Source organism: Myotis yumanensis, unplaced genomic scaffold (genome assembly GCF_028538775.1).
Source record: "Myotis yumanensis isolate MYYU_CA2020_CCGP unplaced genomic scaffold, mMyoYum1.0.hap1 SCAF_10, whole genome shotgun sequence".
NCBI classification, from domain to species: domain Eukaryota; kingdom Metazoa; phylum Chordata; class Mammalia; order Chiroptera; family Vespertilionidae; genus Myotis; species Myotis yumanensis.
In genome coordinates, this window is record NW_027223761.1 from 15550143 (window position 1) to 15574855 (window position 24713).

The 24713-nt window shown below is 56.2% G+C and overlaps 1 protein-coding gene across 2 annotated transcripts in view; it reads left to right on the forward strand.

Moving 5' to 3' along the window:
- Window positions 1–24713, forward strand: part of TSPAN18 (tetraspanin 18) — a 146184-nt gene that overhangs the window by 118915 nt on the left and 2556 nt on the right. The window contains exons 4-10 of one of the 2 annotated variants that reach the window (XM_070427840.1): window positions 7847–7930; window positions 9363–9433; window positions 11742–11936; window positions 18911–18985; window positions 20084–20182; window positions 20698–20880; window positions 24497–24580. In XM_070427840.1, coding sequence (XP_070283941.1) covers window positions 9371–9433; window positions 11742–11936; window positions 18911–18985; window positions 20084–20182; window positions 20698–20880; window positions 24497–24580 — 699 coding nt within the window. In that variant the 5' untranslated portion in view covers window positions 7847–7930; window positions 9363–9370. The remainder of the gene's footprint in view (window positions 1–7846; window positions 7931–9362; window positions 9434–11741; window positions 11937–18910; window positions 18986–20083; window positions 20183–20697; window positions 20881–24496; window positions 24581–24713) is intronic. The other variant, XM_070427841.1, reaches the window with a different exon arrangement.

The window sequence follows — 24713 nt, forward strand, 5'->3', positions numbered from 1 at the left end:
TTATTCACCACACACACAACTAGGGGAAACACATCCACTTCTAATCCTCTACTTTAGCCCAAGGCGAGTCCCTAAATATTCCTTAGGGTCAGGGATCCACAAACTACTATCTGTGAGCTAAGCCTTTCCCATACTTTTTGTAAATAAAGTTGTATTGGCTCACAGCCCTGTCCATTCATTTATATGCAGTCTGTGGCTGCTTTCTCGAACAAAGCAGGGTTGAGTCATTGTGACAGAAATAATATAGCTGCAAAGCCTGAAATATTTACTGTCTAGCCCTTTATGGCAAAAGAAAATTCCCAACCCTGGAGTAGATGGGTGCTTGGCACATCCTCTCGTGTCCCCTGCAAGTTCATGTCTTTCCCTTGGCTCCTCCCCACCTACCCACCACCCAATGGAACACGTGCAGGGGTGGGGGATTTCTGTCCCATTCTACAGATGGAGAAACCAAGACCTGGAGAAGTTTTATTTCTTCATATTATTATTTATTATTATCTACTATTATTTTGTCAAAAGGAAGTGGAAATCGTCTGGAGCTTAGTGAGACCAACACTTGCTCATCCCCGAGGCTCCTGGCAGGATTGCCAGCATCCTTCCTGGCTGCAAAAATGCTGTCTGGTGGAATTGGTGCACCAGCTCCATGGAGAGATGCAGCAGCTCCTTGTTCCCCATTGCCTGAGACCCAGACCTGTCTCCATCCAAGCCCTGACCTGCTTCTTCAGGGCTCCCAAGAGCAGCTGGGATGATGCTTTTTTTTTATTTATTAAATTGATTGGGGTGACATTAGTCAACATGAACATACAGGTTTCAGGTGTGGGTTTTTATGTTACAAGATCTGTATATTGCCCACCACCCGAAGTCAGATCTTCTCCTGTCACCTTATATTAGCACCCCCCGCCCCGGGATGATGTTTTATGGGGAGGAAAGAAAACGGCTCTCTGACTCCTGCCTGCCTGTGGTCTCAAGCCCCGGCCCCAGCTTTTCCCTTTGATTCATTTTCTCCAGGCTTTTCTCAAGCCACGTGGAGCACTCGGTCACGGTCTCTCTGTTTTCGGTGGTTTGCTCGTCACGACGTGAGCTTTAAATACCTGTAGTCATTCCTCCCTAATTCAGACCAGGTGACTAGAATCCATTGCAGTTGCCCTGGGAAGACCCCGCGTCTCTAATATTTATTGCCCAGCAAATGTAACCATGGACTCAGGCTGCGGGGGTGGGGGTACCTGCTCCGTGAGAGTTGCTGGGCCCTGGGATTCGGGGGGAAGCCTTGCCAGTCTGCCCTCAGAGAGGAAACCTACTCAGGTGGGGAAGCTTCAGGACAGCCGGGATCCCCCAGCTCTGAGAGTCCGCCCTCCACGCCGCACACAGGCAGGAGGGAGGTGAGCCAGGACCAGGGAAGTCCCCTCACTAAACACTGACAGGCTGAGGTCCAAGGAAGTTCCTTGCAGAGGAGCAAAGTGAAATTGACAGCAACCTGGTGTCACTGAGGAAGCCTTGAAATCTGCTCAAAAACCAGGCACAATAGCTGGTGAGAGCCCACCTCAGACAGAGGCCGTTTCAACTCAGGCAAGCCCCTTCACTTCCCCGGGCCCCACTCCCACAACTATAGTCATCTCTGCCCTGCTTGCCTCAGTGGATGGCTTTGCGGATCGAGCAAGAGCATAAAAATAGAAGGGCTTTGGGAGCTGTAACAGGGTATTGATGGAAAGAGTTGCGTTGTGAGGAATGTAACATAGGAGGGAATTTGGTTAGATGCCAGGAGGAACTTCCCTACTTAAGGAGTACACATCAGAATGAGGTTGTACCTGTGTGCATGGCTCTCTCTGTCTGTGTGTGTATGTATATATCTGTCCTTTGTCTATGTGCATGCATCTCTTTGTCTGTCTGTGTGTCTGTGTGTTTGTGTCTATGTCTGTGTCTGTGTCTGTGTCTGTGTCTGTCTCTGTCTCTGTGTCTGTGTCTGTGTGTCTGTGTGGCTCTGTCTGTATTGCATGAGTTTGTGTGAATGTGTCTTGCGCGTAGAGCAAGTCACTGAAGCCAGACCTTGAGTTGACTCATCTTTATTGCTAAGTGCTGGGAGAATTTCCTCTTGCTGTCCTATCCAACTTGGGAGGACGTGGACATAGCACCAGGGTGAAAGGGGATTTTAAATTAGATTGATTGATTGATTGATTGGTTTGTCATTGTTGGTAACACCTTTCTAAAAGAAGAGTTAGATGAAGTGCGGACTGCTGAGGCCTGAATCCCAGCGCCCCTGCTTACCTGTGATCTCGGTCTGTTGCTTCCTCTCTCTGGGCCTCAGTTTTCACATCTGTAACATGGGGGTAACAGAGCCTGCCTCACAAGGTGATTGTGAGGGTTCAGTGGGTTCGCCCTCAGCACCGTGCCCGGCCTGTAGAAAGGAATTCATGCATGCTAGCCATTACTGTTATCAGCTATCAGCAGTGTTTCTGGCCCTGACCCCTGAGAGATGGAACAGAAAGAACACTGACTTTGGAGCCACAACCCCTCAGGTTTAAGTTTGCCAGTCAGTGGCTGTGTGACCTTGGGCAAGTCATTTCATGTCTCTGATCCTAGTTATCTCAGCTGTAAATTGGAAATAGTAATAGGCCTGCCTCAGGATTATAGAGGTTCTAAGGAATTCATATGAGAACTGCACACAGCAGGCACTTAAGAAGAAAGTAGGTTTTCTTTGTCTACCTGCAAAAGAGAAATTCCCCTGGGACACACCTCCCATTACCCCCAACAGTGGAATTCTGTATCTCACCCACTCCCTGGGCTCCAGTCAGGATCTGTTTCCCCTGTGTGATCTGATCTGACAGGGTAAGTACAGCAACAGGCCAGGAGCCTTGGCCCCCTTCTCTGCAGGATGGGCATGGGGGGAGGGGGCTGCCCGGGCCCTCTCATCCCTGCTCAGACCTGTGCCCTTTCTCACCTAGTTCCCAGGCCCCCTTCATGCCCGTGAAGCCATTAAATGTTTAAATCCAGGATGTGTAGCAGCCAGGTTGCTCTAGCAACAGCCCTGTATATTTTGGGCTGGATTACCAAGTTTGTCACAGGGTCTCTTGCCGCTCCAGGCCCTGAGGGGGGATGCAGCGTGGGCTGGGAGACCATGCTTGCTTGCTAGGAGGGGAGGCTGAGGTTCATGCTCCTCATTCGAGGCATAGAGATGCGGTTGTCCATGGGACACAGCCACAGGACTCGAAGGTCAGAGAGAGGGCAGGCTTCGTCCAGTTTTCAGAATCTGGACTCGAACCCAGGACTTGTGTCAGCCAGTCCCCTCTTTTTGCCACTTGTTTTTGATGTGAGCATGTCTGTTAGCCCATCCACCAGCAGGGTTCCTAGCACTTAGCAGCAGTGTGCCGTCTGGGGTCTGACTCCCAGTCCTGCCCCTTCCCAGCTGGGCCAGCATGGGGCGCTCACTCGCGTCCTCTGAGCCTCAGTAACTCGAGGATAACTCACCCTGTGTAGATGATACTGGAACCCTGCTTAGCATGGTTCCTGCCACACGTGAAGCAGGAGCAGCTATTATATTGCTAATGTTCTGTCCAGTACCCCCTTGTGTCCTGAGGGGACTCAGGAAGTGGGAGCACTGTGCCGGCCACGGAAGGCTTCTGTCTGGTGGGGAAGGTCTGACAGCAATGACACATTCAGAGGGCACACTCCTGCCCCTTCCGTCCTGGGAGTCTGAGCTGGCCTCCTTTCCCATTTCCTCGATGCCCATGCCATCACCCAGAACCCAAGTGTGCCCGCACAGCCCAGCGGGACTGCCCAGGTGTGCCCGACTGCACCTGTCCTCCCTGGGCCCTGGGAATGTCTGCTTGTGTCTTCTTACACCTGCCTTTCCCCAGATCACCAGGTTGGCAGTCGGGGAAACTTCCCTGGAGGGCTCAGCAGGGGCGAAGGACAGGGCAGGATCTGCCTCAGGAGGCGGGGGTCCTCCCTCCTCCCTCCGCCCTCCTTTGCCCCTCCCAGCCCGGCAACTCAGTCCCTCATGCTGCCTCAGCTACATTTCGCTGGTGGGCACCACCCTGAACTTGGACTCATGTTCTGAGGCCAAATCCTGCTCCCGACACACAGAGTGCCCTCCACCGCTCTTGCTCATGACCAAGTTCAGATTGCACAGGTTGCCTTGCCTTCAGCGCCTGGACCGTGGCAAGTAAAAGTCTCTGCAAGAGGAAGCAGAACCTTCGTTCCCAGAGGCCTTTGCAATAGGGCCGTCTCCGTTCAAAGGCAGGAGCACAGACTCACTGCCTGGGTCTGGGATGAGCACTCCCTGTGGCTTGAGTCCAGCCCAGGTCCCTGTGGGTGGGTGGGAGCCCTGGACCGTGGTCACTCTGGGGCTCAGCAGGCCCAAGTCCCGGAGGCCACACCTTTGGAGGGCAGCCAGGGAAGGATGAGGAATCCTGCTTTGTCCCAGCAATTTCTCCGGCCTCCTGTGATACTCTGGGCCAGTGATTTCGCACCTCTGAGCCTCAGTTTCCTCACTTGTAAAGCAGGCGTGCCCATCTCCTGGGGTAGTTGGGGCAATTCAGTGAGGAAATATAGGAAAAGTGCTCTGGAAGTCACGATAAAGTAAGATGTCAGTCTTAGGTGGCTGGCTGCGTGGGGGGAAAGCAGCAGGCTTAAAGTCAGCAGCTCCCGGTTCCAGCCCTGCTGTGTGACTTTAGGCAAGACCCTGCCACTCTCTGGGCCTCGGCATCCCCAGTGTGAAAAGCCGGCTTTCCAGTTACCCCTCACTAAGGCGCTTTCTTCTTTGGAGATTCTCTGATGGAAACAGCTTGTGCGAGTTCTGGGTGGGACAGAGGAAAGGGATTGTGGCAAGGGCTGAGCGCCCAAGTACTGCCTCAACTCCTAGACCAGAGACATGTCCTTCCCAGATGCCATGGACATTCAAAATTCAGTGGGTCTGGGGAGCTATCATTTAGGATCCCATTGCATCCAAGGCAGGTTGCCTGGTACCGTTAACCCTCAAGGCACCACTCCCAGGAGCCTAATTAGATTTTATCCCCCACTCAGCTGTGTCCATGTCCCCGTGTCCGTGCCATTGCCAGGCACTCCAGGATTTAGGGCCAATTGCTTGTTTATCAGACCGTCTGTCTCCGGGATGAGGCCCAGCAGGCGCAGCCAGAGCGCAAATAAGTCCTCCCCCCTCAGCTTTGAACCTGACGGCTAGCATCATTGTTATTCTGACCAGCCTCCTCCATCCGGATGAAGGAAAGCGTGGCTCTGAAAACCTGGTGTCACTGCTGGCTCTGAGACTTTTCTGGCCTGTTGGAGAGTTTCTTCCCTTTTCTGTGAAAGGGAATGATGATAATATCTATTTTGCAGTTTTTTTCAAGTAAGATAGTGTTGGTAATGGCCCCTGGCACAGTATACTCTCATTGAGCCCAATGAATGTTGGTCCTCCCTGTCCTCCCCACACACGGGCCTCCCCAGCTTCTAGGATCCCCTCCAGCCCTTTCTCTCTCCTGCTGGGCATGCCCAGAGCACTAGGTTGATGGCTCTAAACACTCCTCCCCGAGTACCGGGTTGTTGCTTCTCACTAGACTTGAGCAAGTCCTTGGTCTCCGTGCCTTGGATCCAGCCCAGGGCTGGCATTAGTAGGTGTCTGCCGCACACAGGGAGGAAGGAACTGGATGTGCAGCCGCTAAAGTGCTTTCACCGACATCATCTCCTTCACTTCTCTCAAGGACCCTGGGAGTTAGATTGAGAAACCCCATGGCACAGGTGAGGAAACAGGCTCAAGGTGTTGAGGAGGGTGGCCCAGGTCTCAGCTTGTCAGGGCAGAGACCCTGCTGGTTGGAACCCAGGGTTTGTGGGTGAGGCCGCTCCTGCACCACAACACCCTCACCTGGCAGGGGCGCGTACAGGACGTTTCTCACTCTCCAGCAGCCCAGACTTACATTTGCTTCCTCTGGTGGGGGCTTCTCCATCGCTGATGTCCACTTGTCTTCTTTTCTCTCTCTCCGGAGAGCATGCCTGGGGGCTGGGGGCAGTGAAAGTAAAAGGAGTGATTTATGAACTGAGCTGTCCTTCTTAATCAGAGAACCCCGCTCTGTGCAGATGGGACTGAGGCGCCATCTGGGGCAGTGGGAGGGGCAACATTAATAAAGCTGTCTGGCCTTGGCAGGGGCCTGCAGAGGAGACCCCTGAGGCGCTGCATGACCTCGCCCCGTCTCTGCCCCTCTCTGGGCCTCAGGGCCCCCATCTGTCAAGGGATGGCAGTTTCGGGTTACCCCCCAGAGGCCTCTAGCTGGCACAGGAGGGATGCTAGCTGGTCCCTGGGATTCTGCCTTGTTGCCTGATTCAGGGCAGAGCAGCACTGGTTGGAGACCTGGGGACCGAGGCATAGTGCTTGCTCTTCCTGGTGTCCTCTCTCTGGTACCAGGTCCATGGACTGGTGTTTTGTCTGGAGCTCTGGTTTGGAGTCCAGCAAACTTGGGCCTGAATCATGGCCATGTCTTACTAACCACGTGAATAAAATCAGGCCAGTTAATTACATTCTCTGAGCCTCAGTTTCCTCATCTGTAAATGACATAATGCACCCACTTCCTCGGTGAGAATGAAACAAGAGAAGAAGGAGAAATGCTTAGCGTAGTCTGGTACATGGTAACTGCTCAATACTGTTAGTTATTACTAACTTCAGTTATCACAACACTGTAAACATTAATTTGAATTTGGGGCCTTAGGGGAAAGGTGTTTTTACCCATCCTGAGTCAGCCATATGTCCATGGTCCTCTCCCACACTCACCTCCATGGGTAACTGGTGGATGTGGTTCGAGCATCCACTTATTTCCCATCTGTGACGATGCTGCCCCTGGCAACTGTGCTTTCCTGGTTTCCAAGTGTTTTCATATTACATCGGTTCATTTTATGTCTCATACCATGAATTCCTACAACCACCTTTGGCTTCAAAATGGAGAATCTCCGTGTTCAGAGGAGAATTTAACAACTCCGGGAGGGAAGTGACTTTGTAACGGTCTCAGGGAGCCGGCCCAGGCAGGTGTGCCCAGCGAGGTGTGCCAGGCTGTGCAGAAGAAGTGGCGGTGGAGTGAGCATGGACCGGCCTGAATGGGAAGAAGGAATCTGAACGGGCACCTGAGACCCAGAAATCCTCCCTGTCTCCCTTGTCCTCCCTGTGGGGAGGCACGGCAGCCCAAGCTCCCGGGCCTCAGATCTCCCCTGAAACTTGTCCTCTAGCCCAGTGTCTGAGCAGGACCCGGCTGTGGAATTCCCCACGAGTCTGGTAGAACTGGCCTTTCCACCTGGGCACATTTGACTGCTGAAACCAGACCTTCATTTCCACTGCCGGGAGCTGACTCTCTGTAGGACCCTTCCGGCAAGTCCTTACTCGAAGCTATGGAACCCTTTCCAACACCAGATTTCTCTCTCGGGGGAGATGGGGAACCTGGGGCGGGGCTTTGATGAACAGGGCCCCGCTAGCACTCTCTACTGAGGTATCATTGCAGATGCCCAGGTAGCAGCCAGGTGGCAGCCAGGTACATGGGCCACCCATGCCCATTGTCTCCTCCCAGCTCATCAGCCACATGCAGTGTGGCAGCGTAGCTGAAGCCAGGCCAGAGATTGCAAGTCTTTTGAAGATGTTCCCCACGCAGCCCCAGCAGGGGCACCTAGAGCTGCCATCTGGGCAGAAGGCGGGCATCCCTGCCGGCCTCTGCAGCTGGAGGGGCCCAGGTGCTGAGGGCTTTTCATTAGCCCTAATGGGCCTAGATGAGCGAGGCACTTGCCTGAGTATGTGTCCGGAGGGCGGGTTTTCATAAACGGCTTCTTGAACATGGCTGTGCCTTAATGACTTCCTATAGTAATGGAATATTTTCTCTTATAGGACAAGCCGGGCCAATAACAGAATTATACAGCAGCCCCTTTGACCAGGAGACTCTGTCCTGCTGACGCCAAAAGAACTGCCCAGGTGACAAGTCAGCAGCTGCCTCCTCCTCACTCAGTGCCCCTCCCCCCACCCCCTCAATTCTTTCTGTCTGTCTGTCTCTTCCTGCATCACTTCTTGCTCTCTCGCTCTTTCTCCGTCTTTCTCCATCTTTCTTTCTGACTCGTCTTTATCTATTTCTCTGATTTGCTGATCATTGTCTTCTATCTGTTTTCTCTTCCCGCCATTCATTCATTCAGACATATTAATTGGGGACCTGCCATGGGCCAGGCGCGGCTCAAAGCACTAGGAAGGTGGCGGTAAACAGGTCCATGCCTTAAGGAAGTGTACATTCTAACAGTGGGAGATGTGTGCTACCAGAATCAATGAGTAAAACTTCGATAAGTAGTGTATCCGTGGGCACTGGTCTGGGCTTCAGTTTCAGATCCTCCACTAGTTGGTTTGGGACCTTGGCCAAACCCCCTTTCCCTTTCTCAGCCTCAGTTTGCTCATTTCCAACGTGAGGGTATTGGGACAGATCGGCGCCGCCCTGACTTTTTATGACCAAGAACTTCTTTCACCGAAATGCTGGTGACACAAGTTATATGAGGGCTAAGCTCGAACCAGCACTTACACAAACAGCGGTGTCAAAGGAAAGCTCCCCTTAAATCCCCTCAAAGCTCTTAAACACCTGGTTTTGTTATACAAGAAACAATTGGCTGCATCCGGGGGAAAGAACACCCATCTGTAAGCCCGGGACCCTCACTCGGCCAGGTGCGGGGCCACGGTGGCAGGCACAGGTGCCTTGAGACCACGAGACCCAAGGCAGCAGGCCCAGGGCTCTCCCCGGTGCTCCCCGGGGGCAGATGCCCCAGAACTCAGCACCTAAGCTGCTCTCCTGCTCGCTTTCCCAGTGCACGTGGGACATTGAATTCACACGAAGTCAAGTTCGCCTGTGATGCTGACTCCCACATTTCATCCCTCTGAGCCCCAAGACTTCAAGGATTTTATCTACCAAACAGGGTTGCCGTCACTAGGTCATTGGTTACGTACATGTTAAAGTTCCACCTTCGTGTTTGGACTGCAGAGCCCTACATATCTAGTGGCCAGAGCTTCTGAATAACCCAAGAAACAGGGTCCCCCATCCTGGGGTGGTTTACTTGCTCTAAAACCCAAGACACGTGCCTGGCCAGTGGTGAGGGGTTGATTTCTGAGATGTTATTGGATGTCCTGGAAATAGCTGTAGGATATGGTTAGTGGCAGGGAACCCAGTTTGAAAACCACTGCACACACTCATCTCCCCGCTCAGAAATTCTCCACATCAGAGTCCTTACCTCTCCTGACAGGGAGCAACCGCTAATGCAGCCGGTTGGGGTCTGGAAGGGCAGGTAGAGGAGCCGTCTGGTGGCTGGGCAGCGGGAGGAAGGAAGGGAAAGGGCCACCAGGGGGAGACCTGAGGAGCCTTGCTGTTTTGCAGGTGGAGCCATGGAAGGTGACTGTCTGAGTTGCATGAAGTACCTGATGTTTGTTTTCAATTTCTTCATATTTGTAAGTATTCCTGGAGCGTGCCTGGGGTCGCCCTAGGTCTCAGCTGAGTGGGCAGAACTGACTGCTGCTGGAAATAGTCACAATGGGCTGAGTCCCAGGGCGGGCACAGGGGCCAGGGTTTCCTGGATGGGAGGCCCTGGCGGTGCCCACCCCACTCCAAACAGCCCGCCATTCTAGGAGGGACATTTTTCCTGGGCCCGGGATGGTCCAGCTCCTCCGACAAAGAGTGAGGGCCTCATTCCTGGCCACTGTCTTGGGATCTGACCCTGGGAGGGTTTGGGGAAAGGAGGAGATGGGGTGATCAGAGCACAGCAGAGGGAGCCCCACCTAGCCCCGACCCCCAGAGCCTTACAGATGCCAGCTGGAGGGGAACCTGATGGATTTAGAAACTTCTCTAGTAGATTCAAAGCCAAGCCTAGCATCTTATCAGCTATGCGATTTGAAACACACTTCACCTCTCTGAACCTCAGTATCTTCATCCCTTCATTACCTACCTCAACAGGTCTTCTAAAAAAATTAAGCAAGATGAGGAAGTGCCTGCCTTGCGTCAGCACTCAGTAGCTGAGCCCCATCCCCTCCCACCTATGATGGACAGAGCCCAGAGTGCTCAGGGGGCCAGCAGCACTGCCCACCTGCTGGGAGCCACCAAGGCTCTGCTCTGGCCCGTGGCCTTGCCCAGGAGAGAGCCATGCTCCTGGCGTCCTGAGCCCCTACAGGCTTTCCTGACCCACCTGAACCTTTGATCTTAGTGCAGCCAAGACCTGGATGATTAAACGTCCACCAGTGTCCTCCAGGGGAAGGCCACTATGAAAAAGAGGCCCCTTTCTGGTAAGGCTGACTGTGTCTGTCTCTCCATCCATTTTTTATTCATCTCAGCAACTGTCCTGGATTCCCTCCCCTGCCCCATAATTCTGAAGAGCAGGAAGCCCGACAGACTTGAATTCTAGACCCAGTTTCTAAGCTGGGTGACCCCCGGGCAGCCCCAGTGTCTCCAGCTGAAGTGGGCGGAGTCGCCTGGGCAGCTCAGTCTGCTCAAGCCCTCCTTGCAGCGGACCTCAGCACACAGGTGGCAGACCCCAACCCTCCACCAGCCACGAGGAGGGACGCAGGTCACACTGGAGGCTGGTCAGGACCAATGACAGAGGCAAAATTGTCGGTTTTCCCTTCTTCTCTCTTCCCGCTGCCGGTGCCTCCAGCCCCTCCACCCCACCCCTGTCCTAACTGTGCCTAAAATATCATCTCTTGCCCCAAACTGTGCAGCGCTTCCCCGCAGCTTGCAGACCCCGCTCAGCCAAGCCAGAGCTCCGCAGTTTGCTCCTCCCACCATCTGTCATTCATTCTTCAGGCCCCCGCACCACACAGGGATTTCAGACACTTCACAGCCTTTAAAATCCAACAATGCCAAACTGGCTCTCCTGCAACTGATCTGTTTCCAATATTCTGTACCCAGGACAAATGGAATGGATATTTATTGAAACCTGCTAAGTACATTCACATCCACTCTGTCCTTTCTTCCTTGGGAGATGGGAATGACTATCTTTTTTTTTTAAACCATGAGGAAGCTGAAGTTCAGAGAGGTTAAGCCACTTACCCAAGGTCACACAGCTAAGAAGTACCACAGCTCTTTCTCTGATCTATGCTGCCTCTCTCCAAAGATGAGTAAGGCATGGAGAGAGGGGCCATGCAGATGAAGACATAGACCAAAGGCTTTCCAGGTGCAGATTTGAGAGTGGGGAGCCCAAACTGAGAGTGGGGAGCCCAGCCTGAGCTCCTGTTGGAGACAGAAGGGATGGCTTCTGTCTGTGTTTTCCTGTCCCTGGCAGGGTGCAGGCACAGTGTAGGTGTCAGTGCATGTTCTGGGAGTTTGGTGAGTATCCTTGGGGCTGGAGTCAGGGAGGCCAGGGTCCTGCCTTGAAATTGTGTGTGACCTTCAGCAAGTCATTGGCCCCCTCTGGGGTTCAGTGTGGAATCTGAGGGTTGGACTAGGTGACCTCCTCACCCTACAGCTCTGACATTTAAGGGGAGTTTAAAAGTAGCAAATAAACTCCACATACATGGTTCTCAGCAGGCCGAGGGGGGGCTGGGACAGAGGTTGGGTTGAGACCAGGTCAGAGTAAGTAGGAAGACTCGGAGCAGTGACCAGCGGTGCTGGGACTCTGGCTCCTGCAACAAATGGAGTTCCTGCCTGGCTCACCAGGGCCCACCGCCTCCTCAGGGCCTCGCTTGGGAAGGTGTGTGTGGGGGAGTATCTAATACCTAACTCCGTTCTTCTGTTTCTTCCCCTCCCTCCTGACTGACCCGCGAGCAGCTGGGTGGGGCCTGTCTGCTGGGCATTGGCATCTGGGTCATGGTGGACCCCACTGGCTTCCGAGAGATCGTGGCTGCCAACCCCTTGCTCATCACGGGCGTCTACATCCTCCTGGCCATGGGGGGCCTGCTTTTCCTGCTCGGCTTCCTGGGCTGCTGCGGGGCCATCCGGGAGAATAAGTGTCTGCTGCTGTTTGTGAGTACTGCCATCCCCGCCCCCCATGGGGGCCCGGTGCCTACCCTGCAGGGACTCACACCGAGGTCTGGGCCAAGCAGGCCATCCTCCTGGAGTTGGGGGGGTGGGGGGGGGGGGGCGCCAGCCTTTGCCATGGGGACTTGCAGCCCCAGCTTCCAGAGCTTGCTCTGTGCTGGGCCAGGCGGGCCGTGTGGGCAAGCTGCCCCCACGTGGAGAGTGGCCTCAGCCTCCAGGTCCAAACAGCCAGCCTCCTCCATGGCATTGTCAACGGAGAATGTTGGCCACGATGCTTATCTACTTGCTTACTTTTAAGAACTTCAATAGATAATTCCTTCCTTGGTACAAGGGCTAAGACAGCCATTGGATAAGTCGCCGTTTGCATTTCCAGTTCCAAAATAGAAATCATAGGACCTCTGAAGGTACTTTTCTTATTAAATAAATAGTCCTTGGACGGCTCCTATGGGCCACATAGTTCACTAGGTGCTGACGATGCATCGGGGCCAAGAGTGGCTGTCCCTCCCTCATGGACAGGGGGCGGTGTGGATCCCATAAGGATGGGCTGGGCAGCAGGCAGACCTCGCTGGAGTGTGCGCCCTGCTCTGTCCCCTAACTAATGATGTGACTCTCGTCTAGTTTCTTAACCTCTCTGAGTCTCAGTGACTTTGCTTGTTAAGTAAGCAAGGAGCCGACCAGCTCACGAGAGAAGGAGGAAGGTGTTGTTTGTCTGTGGGAGTCCCGTGAGCTGTGGTTCTTTGGGCTTCTGCTCACCTTCCTGGCCTTGACAGGTGGGTCCTCTCCCCCTGTGGGATCCTGTGAGCCCCCAGGGTTAGGAGAACTTGTGGGTGGAGCCCAGCCCTGCTATGGGTTCAGTTCAAAGCAGCCCTGCGTAGAGAAGTGTGTGTGTGGATGGCGAGTGGGTGGTGGGAGTGAAGCCATAGGAAGGTCTGGGCTGGTCATCTGGAGGACGTCCTTGCAAGGCTCTGGCTGCTCCTGCCGGCGCTCTGAGAGGCAGAGACCTGGCCCAGTGCCTCCTCCACAGATGAGGACACACTCCACGGCCCCCACTGTCCCAGTGAGATGCCCCACGTCTCAGAGACCAAGTGAAATATGCTGTGAAATGCGTGACACTGAAGCCTTGGGTCCCTTTGGCCTTCAGTCACATACACACTGCAAACTTTTCACTGGGAGAGAAACAAAGAAGCCCGTGGGCGCCCCCTGGTGGGAAACTCTCTGCAGTGTCAGATGGTGCACGGGAAATCTGGGCTTGGAGAGCCCCTGGGACTTTAAAGGGAGCTGGGTATGGGTGCCGGGACACACTGAACCGCCCCTCCGGTCCCCCTACACCTCGGCCCCCAGGGCACATCATTGTTAATGGGCTCATCTCTGAAGCCAAGCCAGGAAGGGGCTGGGGAGGCAGCGAGCTAAGTGGCTCCCTCTGAGCCTGCCGTATGGACTGGCCCTCTCCTCAGTGCTTAGGAGACCAAGGCCCAGGATGAGGTTTGCTCTGAGAGAGAATGAAGTCCTGGCGTGTCTGGGTCCAGCCCACCGACCCTCACAGTAGCCCCTTCCCACTCCTTTCTTTATTGCCTTTATTCCTCCCTTTTGTCTCTCTTCAGTCTCATCTCTGCTGCTCCCTTTCTTTGCTCGCTCTTTCTCCACACCCCCCCCCCCCCCCCCCCGCCTCTGCCTTTCTCTTCATCTCTTGGTTTCTATTCCTGCTGCCTTTCCTACCCCTCTCCTGAGTGCTCCTTGCCTCTGTCCTGTCTCCCTCCCCCTTCCTCTTTCCTTCCCTCCTCTCTCCCCCTCCCATTCCCTCTTCTCCTTGCCCCCTTCTGATGCCCAGCACACACAAGCTGGAGGTCACTGTGCAGGTCAAAGGAGGGGACCCTTGGGCCCAGGTCTCCTTCCCTCAGACCAGGGCTGAGGGGCTGGCATGGACTCAAGTGGTTAAAAACTCACCTGCAATTATATGTAAAATATTATGTCAGGGCCTGCGTGTGTGTACCTGTGCATGTGTGCTGTGTATGTGTGTGTGTGTGTGGTGTGCACATGCATGTTCTGGGGCGAAACACCACAGCTTCTAGAAGGTTTTCAAAAAGACTCAGGATCTAAAAACTAAGAAGGACCACTTCCTCTTTTAACCTGGACCTGTCCATGTGGGGGTCCACCCCTTAGGGAAGCCTGAGACGCCTCCCTCAGGCTGCTGGGAGGGAGGGAAGACTTGTCTTGGGAGGGGCCAAGAAGGAGCCTCGAGGCTCCTCCAGAACCCAGGCTCAAAGGCCTGCAGGAAAAGGGACTGGGGGGTGCAGCTTAGCTAAGCATCCACCCCGGCTCTGAGGCTGGAACACAGGGTCCCAGGGACCCTGAGCCCAGGGCCAAGGCACCCAGTGACCACATCACCTAATGGTGAGTTTTTCTAAAAGTACATTTTTCAGACACTCCTGCTGATCAGTCTTACAGCATTTTCACATACAGCAGGCCAGTTTCAGCCTATTCTTGTGGCATCCGTTTTTCCTGGTTGCTTACCTCTGAATAGTTTCAAGGAATTTTTTTGGCCCATTTATTTGATGCAGACTTTTTTTTAAAAAAACAACCTTTTATAACAAAGTCATGCAAATGGGAAAAGAGAACAGCAAAAAGAGATGCGTGTGTTTAAAAGAGATAAATGAGCTGAATGGCACATGAAGTACATAAATTTGGTAAATATTTATTAGAAGTGAGAACGGAAAGCAGATGAGCCTGTAGGCAGATGGGCTAGAAGAGTCTGGAAATGCTCCCCAGGAGGCAAAATAGCAGCTCCCACCCCTTTGTTAGTTTTCCCATCCTGGGCAAAGTGTTGTGAATCTGATGCTGGGAATTACTGGCAAATGTGTCCGTGGGCAGGTGGATTGAGGTTAGGTGAACCCGCGGCGAACAAACCCTGGAAAGGCCCCGATTAGGGGAAGCCCCAGGAAGCATCAGGATAAGCCCTGCGGCTGGGCCAAGGGGGATCCCCTCCAAGCGACCAGTGGTGACCCTGTCACGCAGGAGGAAAGGGCCTCAGGCTGGAGGAGGCGAGCGGCAGAGTGGCCTTGTTATGATGTTGGCACCGCCGGGCACTTTCCTTCAGGTGACCCGCACTCCCACACACTCAAGGCACCCCGTGGTCCCCATGCTCGGGGAACCCTGCTCCAGGCGGGAGCAATGGCAGGCAGGCCTGCAGACCCCCTTCCCTGGGGAGGCCCACTTTCCCTGTCAGTGACTTATCAGGTTCATTCTTTCATTTCGTCTCATGAACTTCATTTCTTGAATGAGGAAACTCGGCTCAATGTAAACTCCATCAGGATGAGGACTGTATCTGCCTTGTATGTGTTCGTTTGCCAGCACCTAGCACAGCGCCTGGCCCAGCATAAACAGCCCTGGAATGAAGGAGCAGAGAGCAGGCTGTGCCAGGGATGTGCTAACAGCCTGGCTCCGATCCCTGCCCTGCCACTTCCTGTTTGGGGGACCTGAGCTGGTTACCAAACCTCTCTGAACCTCGGATTTCTTCTACATGAAATGAAGATAGGAACACCTCCTCCCCATCCCTTGCTTTGCTCTGTTCCTGGCACATGTAAACACGTGATAAATGGGAAGCTAAGGGACTGGTGTTGATCCACAAGGGACCCTGCAGGCCGTGGGAAAGTCTTAAGCCCTGTAGGCTCTCCTGGGTTCCCGGATGACTTGGTGTTAAGAGGCCGTGTTCTGGAATCAGAAACCCACGTTTACCCCAGGTGTGCGGCCCACCTGCTGGGCCTGCTGCCCTCTCGGGGTCCCAGTTTCCCCATCAGTACAATGGGCTGTTGATGATAACAGCAGCGACCTCTCCAGGCTGCCAAGAGGGTTCAGTGAAATGACCGCATGCGATCCCCAGGGCCTAGGGAGTAAGCGCTTGGCAGACGGTAGCTGGCGTTGCCTTTCCGGAGATCACCGTGCCGGCACCCGCCTTCAGGCAGGCCACGCTTCCTCTCGGTGCAGAGCCACCAGCTGAGCAGCTCTCACATCGCATCCGCCTTGTGCACGGGCTTCGCCGGCCTCGTCTCGCTGCAACTGTGCAAAGTCATCCTGGTCAGCACACGCTCCCAGAGCCATGCGCTCGCGGAGTGCGAGGCTGGAGCTCGGTCTCATTCATAGTTTATAGCTGTCTAAGCCGCGACGATCGATCAATAGCGAGAGCCAGCTGAGTCACCGAGGATGGAGGCCACTCTGAGGCCACACTTTGCCAGCCTGCGGACTGCCAGCAACTCCACCGAGAGGGCACGGGCAGGGAGGGGCTCCCCTGGAGGCCGCGGGAAACCACCGGATGACCATCCATCACCAGCGAAATGGAAGTGCCAGGAGCCCTGCCAGCGGCCTCCGTCACTGTCGGGGGAAGAGAGGCCACAGAAGTGGAGAACACATCACTTCCCTCAGCCCGAGGGCCAGCCAGTGCGTGGGGGCGGGGCCGGGGGTGCTGGAATGGACTGCAGGTGCTGTGACCAGGGGCACAGGAGGCCCTCTGTCACAGGCCCCCAACTCAGCCCAGGGTCACCCGCAGAGCTGACCCCAGCAAGGCTGACCCGTGGGAAGCAGACCCCCCAGGGCTCAGCAGCGAGGCGAGTTAGCGTGACACTGGAAACGAGCCGGGTTAAGACGAGGGATTTGCTCCGAAATGTTTGAGCTGCTCACCTCGGGAGCAGTCATTCCCTTCCCTGGCTTGTTTTCTCCACTGGGGAAGTCCGGGGGCTAACCAGGAAAGAGAAGGGATAGAGCCCGGGCTGGAGGCAGCTTAAAACTGGCGAGACTCCTGCCGCCAAAGACAGCAGTGTGGGTGGAGCTTTGTGCTGCTGGTCTGTTTGAGCCAGGGCTGCTTCTGGAGTGTGGACATTTAAGAGACCGAACCAAACTGTCTGACGGGTCAAGGGGATGTGTTCATGGCCACGTCCTCAGTAAGTCATTTTGAAATCCATCCCAGTGGCTCCCCAGAGGTGGTATGAACCCCAAGCAATTTAGAGGAGCCTCAGGACCTTCATGGGGCAGCCTGTCCAAGCTGAAAAGCCAGGGAGGGGACGTGACGGGTCTTCCCGGGATGAGGACACGGTGGCAGAAAGCTGCTTCTGTCCAAAGGAACACAATCCAGGAGAAAGACACTGAAGGCATCCCAGTGGCCCATGCAAGTGTTGGAGGAAAGAAGTGCTGAGCGTCCCCGGAGCTGGGCGTCCCTGGAGCTGGGTGCCCCTGGAGCTGGGCGTCCCTGGAGCTGGGTGCCCCTGGAGCTGGGTGCCCCTGGAGCTGGGCGCCCCTGGAGCTGGGCGTCCCCGGAGCTGGGCGCCCCCGGAGCTGGGCGTCCCCGGAGCTGGGCGCCCCTGGAGCTGGGCGTCCCCGGAGCTGGGCGTCCCCGGAGCTGGGCGCCCCCGGAGCTGGGCGTCCCCGGAGCTGGGCGCCCCTGGAGCTGGGCGTCCCCGGAGCTGGGCGCCCCCGGAGCTGGGCGTCCCCGGAGCTGGGCGCCCCTGGAGCTGGGCGTCCCTGGAGCTGGGCGCCCCTGGAGCTGGGTGTCCCTGGAGCTGGGCGCCCCTGGAGCTGGGTGTCCCTGGAGCTGGGCGCCCCTGGAGCTGGGCGCCCCTGGAGCTGGGTGCCCCTGGAGCTGGGCGTCCCCGGAGCTGGGCGCCCCCGGAGCTGGGTGCCCCGGGAGCTGGGCGCTGGGGCTGGTGGAGCAGCTTCCCTCCGCTCCTGTGAGAGCCTGGACGACAAGCTTGGCTCCGCCTCTCTTATGACAGAACAACACTTCACATCCATCACTTCGTTGTTCCCAGGTGAGCCCCAAAGTGGGTGTCACACCCTCATTGCACTGACAAGGAAGCTGAGGCTGGAAGATGGTTTGAGTGATTGTCCCAAGTCACACAAAGCACGGCAGGGCGGGCAGAGGCGTCCGGACACTAAGCCCAGGACCCTTTGCGTCCTTCCAGCCTGGGCACATCCAGTGTAGCCTGGTGGTTCGGGGACCCTGACCCACGGGAGCAGGTCTCGGGGCAGCTGGCTGTGCACTGGGGACTCAGTCCTCTGCTGGTGGCCGCAGGTGGGGTGACAACTCTGGGATGGTCACAGACCACGTATGCCAACGGCACCAGTGCTAGGTGATGAAGGCCCACCGTGTCCTTTCTTCTGCTAACAGCTCTCAGCCCAAAACACTGCCCAGGATGGCCAGGGCCTGAGAGGTGGTGGACAGTGAGGTCATGATGGCGAGCCGGTCATTCCTGGCTTCATTCCTTCATCTGATAGCCATGAACCAGTGTCTGTGCTGTCCGGGCCTGGGGAGAGCGTGCTGAACAACAGCCTCTGCGCTTAATTGGGGGCCCAGTGGGGACACAGCGGCTGCCATGGGGACATCTCTGTGGGGCACTGTGTTGGGGGTGGGGTGGGGGGCAGGAGCCGCAGGAGAGCACCTAGGCTGCACCTGGGCTGGAAAACGAGGAGCTGGTGACTGAGGGAGGACGAGCCTTCCTGGCAGAGGGGACCCCGAGACAGAGGCCTCCTGGTTGACTTGGAGAGCATCAGGGAATACAGTGAGTGGAGTGGGTTCTGTTAGTTTTCAAACTCCTGGCTCGTGGGAATGAGGCTGGGGCTGGGGGTGGGGACGCCAGGGTTCCCTGAGCCTGGGACTCAGCTTCCGCTTCCTGCCAGGGCTGCCAGGCAGGTTGTCCAGACTGACCCCTGGGCAGGGGCCTCAGCTCGGGGGGCCGTGTGCATGGAAGGCTTGTCTGTCTGTTTACTTTTTCCATTATTTGCATTACAGCCTTGTTGACTCCAAAGGGCGGTGTGTTTATTATGAAAAATGTCTGCTTAATGGCAGCGAAGTTCCTTGTTTTAGGGAATCGGTGCATTGTGCCAGCTGTGGAGCGGGTGGAAGGGGGCTTCGGTGGGCGGGGTCCCCGGGCCGCCCGCCCTCAGGGTTCACGAGCCTCCCCTTCTCGTTGCAGTTCTTCTTGTTCATCCTGATCATCTTCCTGGCGGAGCTCTCGGCGGCCATCCTGGCCTTTATCTTCAGGGAAAATGTACGTACCGGGCCCCACGCCCTGGCCCCCTGCCACCAGCCAGGGGTCGGAGGCCATCACGGCCAGCCCGTCCCGTCCTGAGGGACACACAGAGACATCAGCCTCTCACCCAGCACTTTCAGCACAAATGGTGACCCCACCAGCCTCTTCCTTACGAAGCCTTTTCCAGAAGGTTAGCGTCAGGGGCCCTTAAGGGTCTTGCTCTTCCGAAAACATCTAGTGCAATCACACACCTGATTCTGGAATCTTCCATCCACACCTTGCCAGGTGATGGCACAGCAGTAGTCATGTGACAGTCAGGGAGGCTGCCCCCTGAGCCTTGGAATGTGTGATGCACAGGAGAAGGGGCCGAGCACCATCAGTTGAGGCCCTGGCCGGTCCCCAGTTTGGGCCACCTGTCCCACAGGCCATCTTATTCCAGGGGCTCCAGCACCCGGGCACCAGCTCCCTCCTGAGTCTACAAGAGCCAGGCCCCAACCACAGGTGGCCTGGAAGCGAAGAGAAGAGGGGAGGAGAGGAGGGGTAGGGGCAGGAGACCCGAGCTGGCCCTGGGTGGTGAGCAGGTGAGCTGTCCCCAGAGGGGAGGAGGCAGCAGCCTGTCCCCAGAACAGTGCCCAGTGGGCCTCCCTCTCGGTTAGACCTCTGGAGAGTATTCTGAGGGAAGGAGCGGCTGCCGAGGACATCTCTGGAAACTAGATGTGCAAAGGCTCCCTGCTCCACACTGTGGTTTCTTCAGGGCCTGGGCCCAGGGCATCCGCTTAGCTCTGAGGAACAGCTCAGGGTGGAGGGTGGGTGAGGCAAGCCCCCTCTGAGACGAGCTGCCGGGCAGAGTGAGGTCCCCGGGTGCCCTGGCCTCGGGGTCGCCGAGGGATGCGTGTAGACTTTTCATGTGAGTGATCCCATGATGGCTGGAGGCCACGGGCCTTGAGGTGGGGGTTAAGGAACTCGTCCCAAGCTTAGGAGAATGCCAGGAGCCTGGCACCAGGGCCCTGGCTTCCCTCCCTTCCCCCAAAGCTGACAAATGGAGAGACCAGGAGGGGTGGGGCAGCACCAAGCTGCCAGGTGGGGTCTCAGCCCACCCTCTCCCTCTGCCTCCAGCTCACCCGGGAATTCTTCACCAAGGAGCTCACCAAGCATTATCAGGGCAACAACGACACAGACGTCTTCTCTGCCACCTGGAACTCGGTCATGATCACAGTGAGTGACCCCCCTACACACCCAGGGGCGCTATGAGCTTTCAGAGCCACAGGGCCCAGTGTTGCAAATGTCTGGCCACCAGAGATCCCATTGCTCATGCCAATGATCAGCCAGGGCACGGCCTCGCCAACCCCGCCAAGGCCCACCTCGGAGTTGGTCCACACGGCATTCCCAGCAACCACTCCCTCGATCACAGTCCACACTCTGAGTGAGACCTGTTTGCCATCCCTGACTGGAATCCCCAAGCAGCTGTCATTGTCATCAACGACAGTCATCACAGCGACTGTTTATTGAGCGCTGACTAGGCGCCTGGTGAGGTGGGGGTTGTTACCATCCCCCCCCATTTACAGATGGGGACACTGGAGGCTCAGAGAGGCTGAGGGACGTTCCCAGGTCCCCCAGGCGGAGCAGGTGGAGCCAGCCGCTTCCTCACTGGCCTTTGGAGAGGCTCTCTGTCCCCCTCGGCCCCGCAGGCCCGCTCCCGCCCACAGACCCTTCCTGTGCTCTCCTCCTAGTTTGGTTGCTGCGGGGTCAACGGGCCTGAAGACTTCAAGTTGGCATCCATTTTCCGACTCCTGACTTTGGACAGCGATGAGGTACCTGAGGCCTGCTGCCGGAGAGAACCGCAGACTCGGGACGGGGTCCTGCTGAGCAGGGAGGACTGCCTCCTGGGAAGGGACTTGTTCCTGAACAAGCAGGTACAGGCCCTGCTCCCCAGGCAGGGGGCGTGGGTGGCCAGAGCTGGTGGGTGGCGGTCGTCCCAGAGGCTCTGAAGGCACTCCAGGATCCCATGGACTGTTGACGAGATTTGGGACTGAATGGAGGCTAAGGAAGCTCCATCCAGGCTCCTGGCATCCAAGCAAAGGGTAAAGGATGAAGGCGGCCAATGGCTCAGTGAGCATTTTGGCTAGGGTTGAAGGGTGAGTAGGAGTGTTCCAGGGTTCCAGGCAGAACACTCCTTGAGCTTCTTATAATGTAGGTTGGGAGCCAGAGCTAGAATCACACAGTGAGGGCCCCTCCTTGGTCATGTACTCTGTTTTGGGGGAAGCACACATTGGCCACATGGGGGTACCTCCTGGCTCCAAGGGAGCAAGATCAGGGAAGCTCCTAGACTTCTTGCAACCCTAGAACTTCATCTCAGTTTCAGAAGAATCCCTTCCCCTTCCTGTGACACAATGTTCCCCAATGACCAGCCCCTGACCCCTCACTGTGTATGTGAGACCAGAGAGACAGGACAGAATGAGGGTGGACTCATGCCTCTTATTGGATTAGCCCTTTAATGCGAATTTCATGGGAGAGTTCCAGATGCACGGGACCCCTAGGGGACGGGAGACAGGCCCCTGCTCCTGTGGGGCTCATGGCTTAGTTAGAGGATGCAGATGATAAACAAGAAGCAAATAAACCAAAAGTGGTCATTTCACGAGGCAACAATGACTAAAAGGGAAGTAAAACCAGATGATGGGCTAGAAGGGACCGGGGAGAGGGCTCAAGGCAGGCCTCTTAGAGTCCCAGGGGAGGGGACAGTTGAGCTGAGGCCTGACTCTGGCCATCTGGTGAGTCTCTTTCCAGCTTCAGCCTCATCTCACCAGCTCAGCACCATCATCCCCTGCGCCTGCCCATGTCATGTCAAAGGGTACACAAGGCCCCAAAAGCAAGTTCCTCTGCCCCCCACAGTCCTGCCCTCCTGCACTGAGGGAGAGAGACAGCAAGAAATTGACGAGGGCCCTGGGATCAGGTTGCTGCTGAACTGGGGAGGGTGGGCCACCCAGGGGTTGGGTCTCTGCAGTGAGGACAGACTGCAGGACATGGGGGCAGTTTCAGGCTGTGCTGTCAGCTGGCCCGGGCTGTTGGTCCCTATGTTGCCTTGACCAGGACACACTCTCTGGACCTCAGGTCCCCTATACAGTGGCAGAGATAGCTAGCTGCCCCCACATTCCATTCACCCCTTCCTCTTTGGAAAGAGGGGCTTTATAAGACCCCATGACCACCAGGTAAAGGCTGCCCTTCCCAGCCTCCCTTGCAGCTAGGCCATGTGACCAACTTCTAGCCAAAGGGAGGTAAGCAGATGCGATTTGGGAACTGGGTAACATCCTTAAGGAAAAGCACTGTGCCTGCCTCCCCCCGCATCCCCCTCCCATGCCCCCTGGCTGGAATGCAGCTGTGGTGACAGACATCTCTGACTTGATGTCTGGATGTCAGAGTATTAAGGGAGAAGGAGCCTGGGCTGCTGACAACTCCATAGAAAGCCGCCACCACTCAGGATTTAATAAGAAAGACAAACAAACGTCTAAGTCAGGAATGTCTGGTGCGCGTGGCCAAACCTCTAATCTGAGGCCACTTGTGAGCTGTTCTGGGAGGCCTGTCATGGGCCCTGGTCCTTGAGGGCTTCATCCTGACATGCTTCCCATTTCTGATTCACACTTTGATGATGCCTCCGTCCCTCTCCTGGGCATGGCTTTGATGTCAGAGGCTCAACAGAGGGCCCCGAGCAGCTATCTTAGTTCTTCAGGACGGCTCTTCCTCTGGCCCTGAGTGACTGGGATTGGCTCCTGGGCCTCCTTCTCCGGGACACTCAGTCCCTCCTGAGCCTCCTCCCCTTTGAAAAGCCTCTGCCAAGGGACTGTCTGCTTGTTTTTCCTCCAGAACCCACGTCCCTAAGGCCCAGGGTGCATTTCTGACTTGGCCTGATGCCCCATCGTAGGCAGCAGCAGCATGTTCTATTGCAAGTAATGAAATCCCAACTGAAGGGGCTAAGCAAATCCCTTTGTGTTTCACACGTGGAAACAATTCTAGGAGACGGCGGCTTCTCACGTTGTACCAGTGGCTCTGCCATGTCAGCCAAGGCCTGGTCTCTGGTTTCTGTGGCCTTTTCTTGTGTTCACCACTTCATGAGGGCAAAGTGGCTGCCGTGGCTCCAGACATCCACCCACGTTCAAGGCGGGAGAAGGGGAAAGGGTGGCGCCAGCTTCCTTCCCGGAAACCTCCAGGCGACTTCTGCTTAGGACTTGGTCACATGGCCACCCGGAGCCAGGGCAGAGGGCACGTGCCTATGGGTGTTGAGTTAGTCCACCAGCCCTGTTCACCGTTGAATTCCAATGAAGAGAAATCAGAAAATCTCAAAAAAGGTAACCCAGGTTGAATACTTGGACCCCCCATGGATATAATTTGAACCCATCTGACAGCTTCTCCAGCTCATTCCTCAGCCGTCCCTGGGTCAAGACAGTCACCCAAGAGTCAGGAGTGAGTTCTGCTGGAAACAACTCAGAGGGTCTCCCAATAGATGGTGACCTTGCTAGACCTTGACTCCAGGCCAGTGTGGTGACCACCGAAAGGAAACCATCCATATTCCCCATTTGTCCAGGTGACCGTAGGTCTTCTCTCCCCTCAGCATCGCTGTTTCCCTGCCTTATCCCCACTGTCCCCATCTGCTTTGTGGTGGGTTGTGAGTGTGGGTGCTCTGTGACCTTGAAACAAAGTGCTACCCCTTATCCTTCTGGAAAGGGAAAAGCAATGCAGCCAGAGAGCAAGAGCAGCAGCACGTGCAAAGGCCCTGGGGTGGCAGGGAGCATGGTGTGTTCCTGGACCCAAGAGAAGGCCTGTAGGCCTGGAGCACGGTGAATAGGGCAAGACTAGCTCAAGGTGAGGGCCTCAGGAGGGCCACACGATGCAGGGCCAGCAGGTTCATGCTGAGGATGCTGGAAGAGCAATGGAAACCCACACCCAGTTCTCCCTGGGGAATGGGGGCCATGAGGGTGTTCCGGCTGCTCAGTATCGGGGGCCTCTATTGGTCGGCCCAGTTGGTTCAGTCCAGGGACCCAAAGGGCCTTGGTGCTGAGCCAGATGGAGGGGAGATGAGCAGTGAAGGCCCCAGGTGCACTGCCCACAGCAGAGGGGGACAGGATGTCTTCTCTCTGCTGGACAAGGTCCCCCTGGGTGAGCCGTGTCAAAGTCAGCTTCATGCACAGAAAGGACTTACTGCTTCTGTCCCCTCGGGGGGCAGCGGGGGGGGGGGGACGGGGATGGAGAGCCGGGGGGGGGGGGGGATTGTCTTGCAATGACACCCAGAGATGCAGAGGGTAACCCCCCCCAACTCTGCGCTCAGACCCTTTCCACCAGCCGGGATGTGCTTAGAGGGGCGCAGAGGGAGGGAGGGCAGCCTTCAGGGATGGAAGCCTTGCTCCATGCCAACAGCACTGCCTGAGCTTTGGGGCCACATGCCAGTTTCCCGGCTTCACAGCCCTGACCCCTGACCCCTGACCCCCGACCCCTGACTATCCCTCGGGGTGTGGATTCACCTCTGGTCCTTTCCCCCAGGGCTGTTACACAGTGATCCTCAACGCCTTCGAAACCTACGTCTACCTGGCCGGAGCCCTCGCCATAGGGGTGCTGGCCATCGAGGTAAGTGAAGGCCCACTTCCGTGGCTCCTCCCCAGAAGCAAGGCACACTCGGGGTTTGGGGCAGACCCCCCATGGGTTAGCCCATTCCCCTCAGGCTGGGCAGCCCCATGGGAGGCTGGGGGCCCGGCCTAAC